Genomic DNA, 12,467 nt, shown 5'->3' with positions numbered 1-12,467 from the left:
CATTCATATATTACACACACAGAGCTAAACTACTTTTATAGCAGTAACGATTGCGGAGGAGAGCTAAACACAACAGGAAAGGGATGAAAGGGGGGTCATTTCCCTTTTTGCTTATATATGTATATGTACACACACACACTCCCCTCAGATCTTCCCATTTTTACTAATGTAACAGAACAGAACAAAAATCCCCCCCAAGTGCAAAGTAAGGAATGCAGAGCCTAGAAAAAGGACAGCCTAACAGGTGCCCACAAGTTCCTCCTGAACTCCAAGAAGGGCCACTAAGTGAGGGAATAAACACATATCTCTTCCCTTGTTAAGTCTCAAAGATGAAATGTGGTGTGGTGGGCGCTATGGGGTACCGTGGCGTGCTGTCCCAGAGACCGAGATTCAGTCCCAGGTGGGCTACGACTGCTTGGATGATCCTGGGGTCCACTGAGCTTCCTTGGAACCGTTTTCTCATCTGAACTCGGTGGCACAGGTATAGAGCACAGGCCTGAAAGCCCACAGACTGGCCCTGCCACCCACAGGCTGTGATCCTAGGTAAATCACTGACCCTCTCAAAGCCTTTTTGTCTCTTATTTTTTTAATAATAAGGGAAATAACATCACTCACCATCCCAGAATGTGGCAAGGATTAAATGCTACTATGTTGTTATCTAGTGCTTAATACAGTGCCTGGCATTTAATATGTGCTCAATAAACCGCAGCTGTCATCACTGTCCCTGAGTGAGGGCAATGACATGGTCCTGCTTACACAGTGGGGTAGTCAAAAGAGATGTATGCTGGGAAGGAGTCCTGGAAGTAGAGAGTGGGGCATAAAAGACAGGGGCACTTACATAAGGATTCCTCTCCCACCTCAACCCAAGCCTCAGCTACTACACAGCTAAGATCCCTAGTGGGGCTGGAGTATTGTGGAATGCCCTATTCACCCTACCGACATTTTAATCAGTTATTTAGGTCTCTGCCACAACTAGGCAGAAAACGGCAAATCAGGAGGGGAAAGATGGGTTGCTAGAAGCAGGTATTGATTCCTGCTAATAATACCCCAGCTCAGGAACCCTCTGACTCCTCCTGGCCTATGCCTGGACCCCTTCAAATCCTTATAATTCTGATGCCCAGGCTACTTGGGACACTCTCTGCAAATGGACCCACACTTCTCAAGGTCACAAAACCCAGCCCAGCTCTTCTGGTTCAAACATCATCCCAGGGCACATCCCTCTCCCCAAATATTCCACAATCCATGGGGTTCTTTCCCAGAAACTTACACAAACACATCTCCCCCCAGTATCCCTCTGAGATTTTTCCTCACACCGCCTTTCCAGCTCTACAAAATGCTCCCCCCTGCCATCCTCCAGGTACGCCCAGATTCCTCCCTGCGGTCCCCATCCTAGGTCCCATCATCTTCACACTGGGCATGCGTGGTGTCCCTTACTCCAGCTCAGGGCTCTCCACAGGACAACCTGCACACACCTCCCGTCTCGAGACCATCCTCCCAGCCCTCCACACCCCAAAACTGGAGTTTGCACTCTCAACCTGTGTGGACAGGCTCCTACGTCAAGTTCTGGCTGGGCCCCTGTTTCCACCCCAGGGACCCTTCTCTGCACTCGGTAGCCACACATGCCAGGGCTCCCCGAAGTTCCCTCCTCAGAGGGAGGGGCACACGTTTCCACCCTGGGACCTCTCCAGGCTCCCCTCTCATCCCGAGTCTCCACACAGCCGTCTTTCAGTTCTCCCCGTGCAGACGCTCCGAAACGCACCCGGTCCCAGGCTCCCCGACTTCCCCCCCGTACTCAGGACGGCCGCCCGGACTGGCTCTTGTCCTCGGCGGGTCCCAGGTGCCCCCAACGCCCCCCCGTCTCCCACCCGGAGCCCATGGGACGCCACCTCCAACCCGCACCTGGCCGGGGACCCGGGTGGGAGCGCTCCAGCACCCTTTGAGCTTGGCTCACTCCCATACCGGACCCTTCCAACTCTGCGGAGCTCTCCCGGGTTCCCCTCCCAGGAGCCCGGCGGCCGGTCCGCTAACTCCCACTCCTCGTCCCAGTCCCGCTCCCAGCCGGCTCGGGACCCCTGCGCCCCTCCTCTCAGACGGCCCCTGCCGGTCCCTCCCGCCCCGGCGCCCCCTCCCACCCAGAGCCACCCGGGCGGCCCAGGACCCCCCTTGGACGGCCCCTCACTCCGTCTCCGGGCCGGTCTGGGGCCCCTTCCGCCCCCCCCCCCCGGCCGTCCCGGCGGCCATTGCTCCAAGATGGCGGCGGCGGCGGCGGCGGGTGAGGCCGGGCCGGGCCGGGCGGGGGTCGGGGGTCCCGGGGCGGCGCTCACCTGTAACTCTGCGCGCTCGGCCTCCCAGCGGGCCTTCTCCGCTTCGAAGCGCGCCCACTCGTGCTGGATGAAGTGCAGGATCCCGGGCAGGCTCAGGGGCTCCGGCCCCGCCGTGGGTCCGGGGCTGCCTCCGCCGCTGCCTCCCTTACCAGCCGGGCCGGGCCCGGGGGCAGGGGCAGAGGCCGGGGACGCCCCCGTCGGGCCCGGGCTGGCGCCGGAGCCGAGCGGGCGGCAGGAGGCGGCGGCGGCAGCGACCGCGGCGGCCGCTCGCTCCTCCATCATGGAGGCCCCGGGGCCGGCCCGCGCGCCCGCTCTTCCTCGCGCGCCTGCGCGGCCGCGCCAACCCCAGCGCGCGCTCGACTGGGCCTGGGTGGGGGGGCGGCGGCGGGAGCGAGCCCAGGCGCGCGCCTCGCCCACCCGGGTCGACCCCAAGGCGCGCGCGGGTGGCCGGGAAGGGGCGGGGCGGGAGCGCGGGCCCCGAGGAGGGCAGACGCGACCCCGGGCGCCGGCGAGGGTCGCCCCTGAGAAGGGCGGGTTTGGCGAGGGGCCACTTTCTGTCCCCCTCCCGCTTTGCCCCAAAGAAAGATTCTAACCCTGTATAGACTCAAATACCACTTCGCTCGACAATCGCTATAAGTCTTTGAGAGAAAGGGCGACCCGCACGGGTGGTTTCAGCAGTGGCCCCATGCTCCCTGATTGCTGGCCCAGGTCGGTAGTAATGGTAACCCTTCCCCAGCCACGAACACTCTGGCCTCCCCTCCTTTCCACCTTTGTGGTTATGGAGCCCCAAACCCCTCCTGTCCCTACACCTGAGGAGGTTGCTAAAGTAACCTAAGTCCTGGATGGTCCCTCAGCCGCTACACTCATTGGTTACTATGGCAACCTCACCGCGCACTCAGGTAGAAAGGGCTCCAGCCCAAGGACACTGATCGCTAAGGGAAACCCGTCTTTCCCAAACCCTCTCCCCTCCCCTAGCATTACCATGGTAACCATCTTCCTCTTTCCTGTCGTAGGAGGTCCATGGACCAAACCAGCCAGGTGTTTTTATTTAGAGGAGGAGATGCCCTGCTGAGAAGTAATTGCTGTGGTTACAGGGCCTGGACCAGAAAGTGTGAAACAGTCAAGGCCAAGTCTTGGTTAACAGGGTAAAGGGAGCGGTCCCCCTTCCAGTGACCCTAGGAACCACGCCCACCAAGGCAGGGGCCATTTGAGGATTGTCTCTGGTTGGAGTGTCTAGGGAAGATGTTGTCATGGTAACAACTTCTGTTACTTCTAGCCCTACCTTTCTGGACACATTTCATAAGAAAGGGATGGTTATATTGCTGTGATAACTGACATCTTTCTCACCCACTCCTGAGACGCTCCAGGTGGTGCCGGAGCTTATAGAACTTTATAAGGGAAATGATTCCCGGACCTTGTTGCCACTTTTGTAAGTGAGATGAAATAGTGCTCTATTATGTGAAATGGGCTGATTTGGGATTTTCTGGTTCTTCCCTCAGCTGGGTGGCTGAGCTGGACTGGAACCACCTCCTCGAAGCTCCCCCAGCCTGCAACCTAGGAGGTAAGAAGTCCCTCAGTGTCACCTGCACTCATGTGAAAACTGCCCTTTCTTTGTCCCCAAAGGTTTTCCCACATACCAGTCATTTTCTCAGCCCATGACATTCCTATTCTACAGATTCAGTAACTGAGGCTCAGGCCAGATCAGAGTTCAGGCCAGGTGAACCCAGGCCTGAAGTGAATCTGAATCCACTAATTTTGTGGGGAATGGAGAGACAAAGTCAAGCTTTAACTGTCCTCTCCTTCCTGGGCCATTTTTGCTCTGTCACACCCCCTGCTGGTGTTTCCTGCCCTATCTGTAAGCTGTTTGTGTAGTTTTTGTCTTCCTGCCTCTGGAGAGCTGGCCCGTGACTGCCTCATTCATCCCTTGTTCCCAGAACACAGAATCTGGCACATAGGGCAACAAACAAATATGTTTGTTGAGTTAATAAGTCAAATGAATTAATTAATGTGCTATATTCAGCTTTGGAAGCACCTGTCAGGTTAGGGCTGGCTCTGACTCATTTAAGATGGACTGAGAGTCCGGCTGAGAGGACCCGAGAGAGACAACAGAGTTTATCTGTTGAAAGCACAACTCTGGAGCCAGCTTCTTGGGTCAGATTCTGGGTCCACCACTTCCCAGCTATGTGACCTTAAACAAGTGACCTCACTTCTCTGTGCCTCAGTTCTCTCAACTTTAGATCTGATCATAATGTGAAGATTAAACAAGTTACTATGTGTAAAGTTTTTAGAACAGGGTCTGGCACATCACAAGCAGCTAGACTTGTTGACATTATTGTCATCCTATGATGATTCAGAAAGACATAGAACATCCAGACCTTCAAAAGCAACCTTTCATCCACTTTCCCCCGGTGAAGGGATTTGGAGCCCTTACAGTTGGGGAAGCCAAGACCCACCTTATCAGGGCGCTAGATGATCCCTTTCTCTTTCTTCTCTGGTCTGTTCACCTCCTCACCTGGCAATCATACCTGCTGTTCTTTGAGGACCCGATTTCATGAGGCCTTATGGGCCACAGTGAAGACTTAGCTTTTCCTCTGAGTGATTTGGGAGCCACAGAAGGGTTTGAGCAGATGCAGCACAGGACCTATTCGAGTTTTAACGGGATCCTTCTGGCACTGTAAGATACAGATTGTAGCAGATGAGGGTGGAACAGAACGATGGTCTCTTTAGAGTCTTCACAAGATTCTAAAACCATCTAAGAGTTTCTTCTATGATTCTGTGTACCTAAACACCATGATTCTAAGATTTTTAAGACTCCGAAGATTCTGTGGTTCCAAAGGTTCCTCCCCAACAATAATGTGACTTGTGTGTGAGGTCAGGCATTTTCTGTCTCTGTATGTTGCATGTCCACTGCCATGTCCCCAATGCCTACAATAGTGTTTGACATGTTGGAGACTTTCCACAAGCAGATATTGAAGGCCTGAAGGAAGGAGGGATCAATCTAAGGTCCAGAAGGCAACTCCAAGGATCTAAAGATTAAGACGTTAGTCTTAAAGTACAACTCAGATTCTTAAGTGCCAGTCAGCTTGGGTCAGAGAGAAATAAGCAGGACCGGGATAGGTGAAGACGGGTAGGAGGGCCTTCCTGGTAGGAGAGAGACAGAAAGGAGACAGGAAGACCGGGGCAGGGCCCCAGGCACACGGCCATAATGTAGAGTTTGGCTCCAGGGACCTGAATGGATTTTACAGATGCACAGACACCTGACCCTGGCCATCTTTTTTTTTTTTTGTCAAGGGCATTTTCAGCGCCCAGCCATGTGCTAGGAACACAGCAGCAGCTAGAGATAGCCCTGGCTCTACCCTCCCAGGTCTCACAGTCTACTGAAGCAGAGACATCCCCAGACAGTGCCAAACCAGAATGGGCACAGCTGTGATTGGGGGGCCCAAAGGGGACTTTTGGCCCAGACTGGGGTTCAGGGAGGGGTTCCTGGAGGAGGGGTAATTTGAGCTGAGGCCTGAGGCATAAATAGGAGTTCTACTTATGGAAGATTTAAAAGAGAAAAAGTTATACTTATGGAGGAGAAAAAGAGGTATGGGAAGGGTGGGTGTTCAAGAGATTCTTCTAAGTAGAAGGAACAGAATGTGCAAAGGCTTAGAAAGAAGACCTGTTTGAGGAGAAGTCCAAGTGGCTTAAGCATAGAGTTTGAGGACTCACGGCAGATGGAGCTGGACTAGTTGGTGGACAAGGCCTTGTGGAATATTATAAGAAACTTAAGGAAAACAAATCCTACCATTTGCAACAACATGGATGGAGCTAGAGTGTATTATGCTCAGTGAAATAAGGCAGGTGGAGAAAGACAAGTATCAGATGATTTCACTCATCTGTGGAGTATAAGAACAAAGAAAAAACTGAAGGAACAAAACAGCAGCAGACTCACAGAACCCCAGAATGGACCAACAGTTACCAAAGGGAAAGGGACTGAGGAGGATGGGTGGGAAGGGAGGGATAAGGGGGGGGAAAGGGGCATTACAATTAGCACACATAATGTAGCAGGAAGCACGGGGAAGGCAGTATATAGAGAAGACAAGTAGTGATTCTATAGCATCTTACTACACTGATGGACAGTGACTGTAATGGGGCATGTGGTGGGGACTTCATAATGGGCGAAGTATAGTAACCATAATGTTGCTCATGTAATTGTACATTACTGATACCAAAATATAAATAAATCAATAAATAAAACTTAAACTTTCTCCCCAGGGTACTGGGGAGCCATGGCAGGTTCTGAGCAGGGAGGGACAGGTCACATTTGTGAAGACCCCTCTCTGGCTGCCTTTTGATCAGGAGACCAGGGCCAGCTGAGTGGTCATCTGGGCGGACCCAGGTTGAGGCGGGAGCTGCGGGAATGAATGGGGAGGAGGGATCAGAAGTAATTAGAGCTAGGAAAAGAAGCTAAATCTCTGATGTGCTTCTCTCTGGGAAGAGTAGAAACCTGTTTCATGGGGATACTTTTTTGAGTATCTGCTCAGGACCTAGAGAGTTCGTTACACCTCTTGTGCTGGAAACCAGCCAAATATTCAAGTTGTGATGGTGACAAGGGGACAGCGACATCTGGGGGTTGGTGAGGAGTGTGGCCAGTGTAAGGAAGGACTGGGCATCCTATGGCCCACAGCCACTTTTGATGTAGCCCACTCCACTTTAAAAATATTTTTTAATTGTGGTAAAATATACATAACAAAATTTATCATTTTAACAATCTTTAAGTGTATAGTTCAGTAGTGTTAGGAATATTCACATTATTGTGCAAAGACTCTCCATAACTTGTCATAGGAAATTGGAACTCTATACTCATGAAATAAAACTTCCCATTTCCCCCTCCCCACAGCTCCCAGCAACCACCATTTTACTCTCTGTTTCTATGAGTTTGACCCTTTCCACTTTTTAAAAAGATTAATTTGTAGTCCACATTAAAAATTGGGATAATGTTGATTTAAGAAAACATTTCTAGCTTTTCTTGCGAAGTTCTGGCTGACCATCAGGAAACTGATGACCAGATGCCACAGGATTTGAGGAAGTGAGAAGGGGGCAGCAGGGGAGGGGCTCGGTGGCCAGTAACAGAGGCTGTAGCATCTGCCTCACCCTAGAGCTTGGGCCAGGGTGTGAGAGGGAAAGGAGGGAGAGGTCACGGGTGGCTTCCTGGAGGAGGGGATGGTAGAGAAGGTACAAGTGGGGCATTGGGGTGTTCACAACTGCACCCAAACCTGAGTGAGAAATTGACAAAGAATAGAAGGGTGGGATTCAACAAGTAAGAAAGAAAGGTGATTCATTTGATAAAAACTGAGCACCTAATGTGTACTTGCCTCTGTGTGGGATGGCAGTGGGGACCCAGCAGTAACCAAGACAGGCTCAGGGGCCGCCCTCATGGGTCTCACCATCCAGCAGGAGGACAAAAACTGATCCCCACGCAGTAACAGTTTAGAGTGGTGGGCTAGGGTGAGGAAACCTTAGGGGCTAAAGGAGCCCAGAGGGGTTACATGGGAGGTCAAAGAGGGCTTCCTGCAGGCAAGGGAAGTCTAAGCTGAAACCAGATGGACCCAGGGCTGGGAGAAAAGGGCAAGGCCGATGATGGGGTGCTTGTAGGGGGTGGAGGAGGCTTTCTGATAGCCAACTTCAGCCTCCCCTTTCATTCTCCCATCCCCAGGATGACCTGGAGGCCCGGCTAAGGCCTGACTTTGGCCCCATGCGGCTCACCCGCTGCCAGGCTGCCCTGGCAGCCGCCATCACCCTTAACCTCCTGGTCCTCTTCTATGTCTCATGGCTCCAACACCAGCCCAGGAACAACCGGGCCCGGGGCCCCCGCCGTGGATCTGCCGCCGGCCCCCGAATCACCATCTTGGTGCGGGAGTTTGAAGCCTTTGACAACGCCGTGCCAGAGCTGGTGGACTCCTTCCTGCAGCAGGACCCAGCCCAGCCGGTGGTGGTGGCAGCCGACACGCTCCCCTACCCGCCCCTGGCCCTGCCCCACATCCCCAACGTTCGCCTGGCACTGCTCCAGCCGGCCCTGGACCGGTCAGCGGCAGCTTCGCGCCCCGAGACCTACGTGGCCACCGAGTATGTAGCCCTGGTGCCCGACGGCGCGAGGGCCGAAGCACCGGGCCAGCTGGAGCACATGGTGGAGGTGCTCCGGGCTGGAGGCGCACGCCTGGTGGCCGCCCCCATCGCCTCGGCCAACCCTGCCCGGTGCCTCGCCCTGAACGTCAGCCTGCGGGAGTGGACAGCCCGCTACGAACCGTCCGCCTCCACGCTCCGCTGCGACGCCCTGGACGGGGACGCCGTGGTGCTCCTGCGCACCCGCGACCTCTTCAACCTCTCGGCGCCCCTGGCCCGGCCGGTGGGCACCAGCCTCTTCCTGCAGACCGCCCTCCGCGGCTGGGCGGTGCACCTGCTGGACCTGCCCTTTCCTGTGGCGCGCCAGCCCCCCCTGGCCGCGGCCCATGCGCGCTGGAAGGCAGAGCGTGAGGGGCGCGCGCGGCGGGCAGCGCTGCTGCGGACGCTGGGCATCCGCCTGGTGAGCTGGGAGGGCACGCGGCTCGAGTGGTTTGGTTGCAGCAAGGAGACCCCGCGCTGCTTCGGGACCGTGGTGGGTGACACGCCGGCCTACCTCTACGAGGAGCGCTGGACGCCTCCGTGCTGCCTGCGCGCCCTGCGCGAGACTGCCCGCTACGTGGTGGGCGTTCTTGAGGCGGCCGGCGTGCGCTACTGGCTGGAGGGCGGCTCGCTGCTGGGCGCGGCCCGCCACGGGGACATCATCCCCTGGGATTACGACGTGGACCTGGGCATCTACCTGGAGGACGTGGGCAACTGCGAGCAGCTGCAGGGCGCCGAGGCGGGCTCGGTGGTGGACGAGCGCGGCTTCGTGTGGGAGAAGGCCGTGGAGGGCGACTTCTTCCGCGTACAGTACAGCGAGAGCAACCACCTGCATGTGGACCTGTGGCCCTTCTACCCACGCAATGGGGTCATGACCAAGGACACGTGGCTGGACCACCGGCAGGATGTCGAGTTTCCTGAACACTTCCTGCAGCCTCTCGTGCCCCTGCCCTTTGCTGGCTTCGTGGCGCAGGCGCCTAACAACTACCGTCGCTTCCTAGAGCTCAAGTTCGGCCCGGGGGTCATCGAGAACCCTGAGTACCCCAATCCCGCACTCCTGAGCTTGGCAGGAAGCGTCTGAAGCTCCAGCGCCCGAAGCTTCAGCGCCTGCTCCTGGGGTTGGGGGGACATTCAGGCACCGGGAGCTGTCCTTTATCTTGGTGCTTCTGGCATTTGGTGGACGGGCCAGATATGTCAAAACGCCCTGTAGGACCCAGCACAGCCCTGCACATCAAAGAAGTGCCCTGTCCAAGATTTCCAAGAACCCAAGAACCCGGGCTCTAGGGCATGGACAATTTTGGAAAGAGAGGAAGAAAGTATGGGTTCTGGGGCCGCACTACAGCAAGTCAAACTCCACCTCTACCACTTACTAGTTTGTTGGCCTTGAGCAAGTGTCCTAGTTTCTCTGTGCCTGTTTCCTCTAGAATTCAACGATTGCTATCAGTGTCCAGCACACGAAGAGCCCTCTGGACACTTGGTCGCTGGGGTTCCTTCCTCCACTAGAGGGCGCCTTTGTCCTACTGTGGGGCCAAGACGACAGTAGCCCCGGGGCCTCTGCTTCACCTCGCATCTCGAGCCTTTCCCCACCGCCTGGCCAGTCGGACAGGATGCCTACTCCTCTCCTTCCAGAACGCGACCTCCCCTGCTGGGAGAGCCCTGTGAGGTGCATGCTGCTTTTAACCCCATCTTGGGGATCAGGAAACAGGTTCAGAGCTCCAAGGTGCAGCTGTGGTTAAGAACCACTCCATATTAACTGGTTCACCTCATTATTTTAGTTCTCTGCAACCCATTAGCTTACTTGCTAGGTGGGTTAAACAGAGCTCCCATTTTCCGAGCACTTACTGTATGTATATCATCGTTCTCAGTGTTTCACACAGATGAACTGATCTGTCCTTCTCCTCAGTCCTCTGAGGTGAGAGCTGCTATTACTCCTTCCAGATGAGGAGCCTGTGGCCAGAATGGTAATGTCACTTGCCCAAGATCAGACAGCTGAAGAAGTGGCAGAGCGGGGACTTGAGCCCAGCCTGTCAGCTAGGAGCCCACACGGAAGCCGCCCTCTGTGCCCCTCTCTCACAGTGGTTTGGAGAGGGACTTCTGGGAGGCCACACCACTCAGCGGGGAAAGCGATGGCTGCCTTCCTCTAGGGATCATGCACCTAAGAGTAAAAACTGTTGGGCCATATGCCCCCAACGTGTGTATTTATTTATAAATTATATACAGACACTACTATCATTCTGTATGTTAGTAATAAGGCTTAAATTATTCCATTCTAAAACTAAAAATAAATAGGTTTTGTTTACTTTTCCTCTTTCCCATGACTTGTCCCACACACGTGTGTGTACCTGGCTTTTGAGACCACAGGTTCTGAAGTGGGGGAGACCTGGGTTCCAACCCAGTGCTGCTGCTTCCTGCCACTGTGAACCTGGGCTGCCCTGGCTGCCTCTCTGCATCTCTGTGCTGCACCCGGAAATGAGTGCTTACCCCACGGGGGTGCTGTGAGGCACTGGAGTGGAGTCAGGGCTGGGTTTGGTTCCTTTCTTGGCTACTTAATCTTCTTTGTGATCTTAGGCAAGTCACTGCCTCTTTCGACCTATTTGGGCAGAGAGACTGGTGATATATTGCAGAAGTGTGAAGCCCTTGGAGGAGGAGACAAGAGAAGAGAAGGTGCAAATTTGGCCCAGTCTCCAGAGGCTCAGACTTCCAAAGCCTGACTTCTTATAACTCAGCCTCGGTTTTTAGCCACTAAACCTGCAAATGGCTAGCAGAGAGGCTGTTGGGTTCCTATGGAGCCTTCTAGACACATGATGGGGATGATTTGGGTTATCCCTGTGATCAGGTGGGGCTTTTGGCTCTTGGAAGGCATGGCCTAGAGATGGAGATGTCTTACGATATGCAGGGTGTCTCCACACAATGAAGTATTGTTCCTTGTCACATACAGTTTTAAAATGTGCCATTGGACATTTATGATGCATGGGTGATATTCAAAATACTTGGCAACTGGCACAGTAATATAAATTAATATATGAATTAAAATTTAAAACATTTTTCTCTAAATAATCAAAACCATCTACCTATGTATATGTATTTCTTTAAATTGTTTGCCAAGAACGTAAGTTGAAGCATGAATCATTCAGAACTTACTGTAATGATTTTGTTCTAAGAAATTGTTGGTGTGATTTTTTGGTTCACATAGCTGCGTATTTCCTATAAACATATACATATGTTTATAAAATAATCATGCCTTAGCTGTGATTTGATAAGAGAACCACATCAAATGCTTCTGGCAATTTCCCATTAGATTGAGAACCATTAGGTGACTTGAGTTATCAGTGGATAAAGAATTCTCTTAACAGTGTTTTGATGTTTTCTCCTCTTTGCTGTCCCTCAGCTAACAGCAGTTACATTAAAAACTTTCCTAGCCCTTACAGTACTGTCTGAGTTTTGTATATTCAATATCTTTATTGAATTTAGAAGTAATGAGATGACAGAAAACCCACTGCACCAATTAACTTGAATAATGAGTTTATATCAGAATGTTATTGAATTTTAGTGTTTGCTCAATTACTTTTGTACTATTAACCAGCCAGAACTGAAGTACTTCAGTATTTGAACCAGCACATCCCTACTAGTGCATACTGATTTAAATTTTAATGTTGTTTGGAAAAATCAGGTTAAGAATTCTCTGACCCCAGAAACTAATTTCTCCTCATGCAACATCCTCTTTGTAAGGTTTTAATAGGTTCTGAATGTTCCAATAAGTGCAACTACCATGTTAAATGAGGGTAGCTTATATTGTGTTTTGTTCAAAACTTGGCCAAAGATTGTCAACAATCTTGGAAAAGCACATTTCACATGGCTTGTGGTAATTAGACACTGATACCCCATGTTTCCAGCCATTATGAGAACTGCATGCATTACAGGTGTAAACATCTGGCTACCTCCTTGGGTCCTGGGAGGTGGCCCCACACATTCATATATTGAAATGCATATTATAAATGA

General features: G+C 53.0%; 2 protein-coding genes across 5 annotated transcripts in view; one reads left to right on the top strand and one right to left on the bottom strand.

Annotated features, from left to right (window-relative positions):
* The window catches only part of STRN4 (striatin 4), a 25,969-nt gene extending 23,317 nt beyond the window's left edge, over positions 1–2,652 (bottom strand). For both annotated transcript variants that reach the window (XM_037005017.2, XM_037005018.2), the window contains exon 1: positions 2,325–2,652. In XM_037005017.2, coding sequence (XP_036860912.1) covers positions 2,325–2,606 — 282 coding nt within the window. In that variant the 5' untranslated portion in view covers positions 2,607–2,652. The remainder of the gene's footprint in view (positions 1–2,324) is intronic.
* Positions 2,213–12,467, top strand: FKRP (fukutin related protein). 3 transcript variants are annotated; one of them, XM_037005019.2, is made up of 3 exons: positions 2,213–2,272; positions 3,824–3,885; positions 8,023–12,467. In XM_037005019.2, the coding sequence occupies exon 3, from the start codon at positions 8,062–8,064 to the stop codon at positions 9,547–9,549; it is 1,488 nt and encodes a 495-aa protein (XP_036860914.2). In that variant the 5' UTR covers positions 2,213–2,272; positions 3,824–3,885; positions 8,023–8,061; the 3' UTR covers positions 9,550–12,467. The 3 variants fall into 3 exon arrangements, with proteins under 3 accessions (XP_036860914.2, XP_073082097.1, XP_036860915.2); XM_073225996.1 differs by lacking the exon at positions 2,213–2,272 and adding an exon at positions 2,786–3,032 and having other exon boundaries at positions 3,338–3,885; XM_037005020.2 differs by lacking the exon at positions 2,213–2,272 and adding an exon at positions 2,786–3,469.

The sequence above is a fragment of the Manis javanica genome, chromosome 17 (assembly GCF_040802235.1).
Source record: "Manis javanica isolate MJ-LG chromosome 17, MJ_LKY, whole genome shotgun sequence".
NCBI lineage: Eukaryota > Metazoa > Chordata > Mammalia > Pholidota > Manidae > Manis > Manis javanica.
Note: the sequence above shows the minus strand (reverse complement) of the source record. Positions and strands in the feature narration are given on the sequence as shown.

Coding starts and splice junctions, on each gene's coding strand:
- FKRP (XM_037005019.2), top strand. CDS start 8,062: ATGCGGCTCACCCGCTGCCAGGCTGCCCTGGCAGCCGCCATCACCCTT.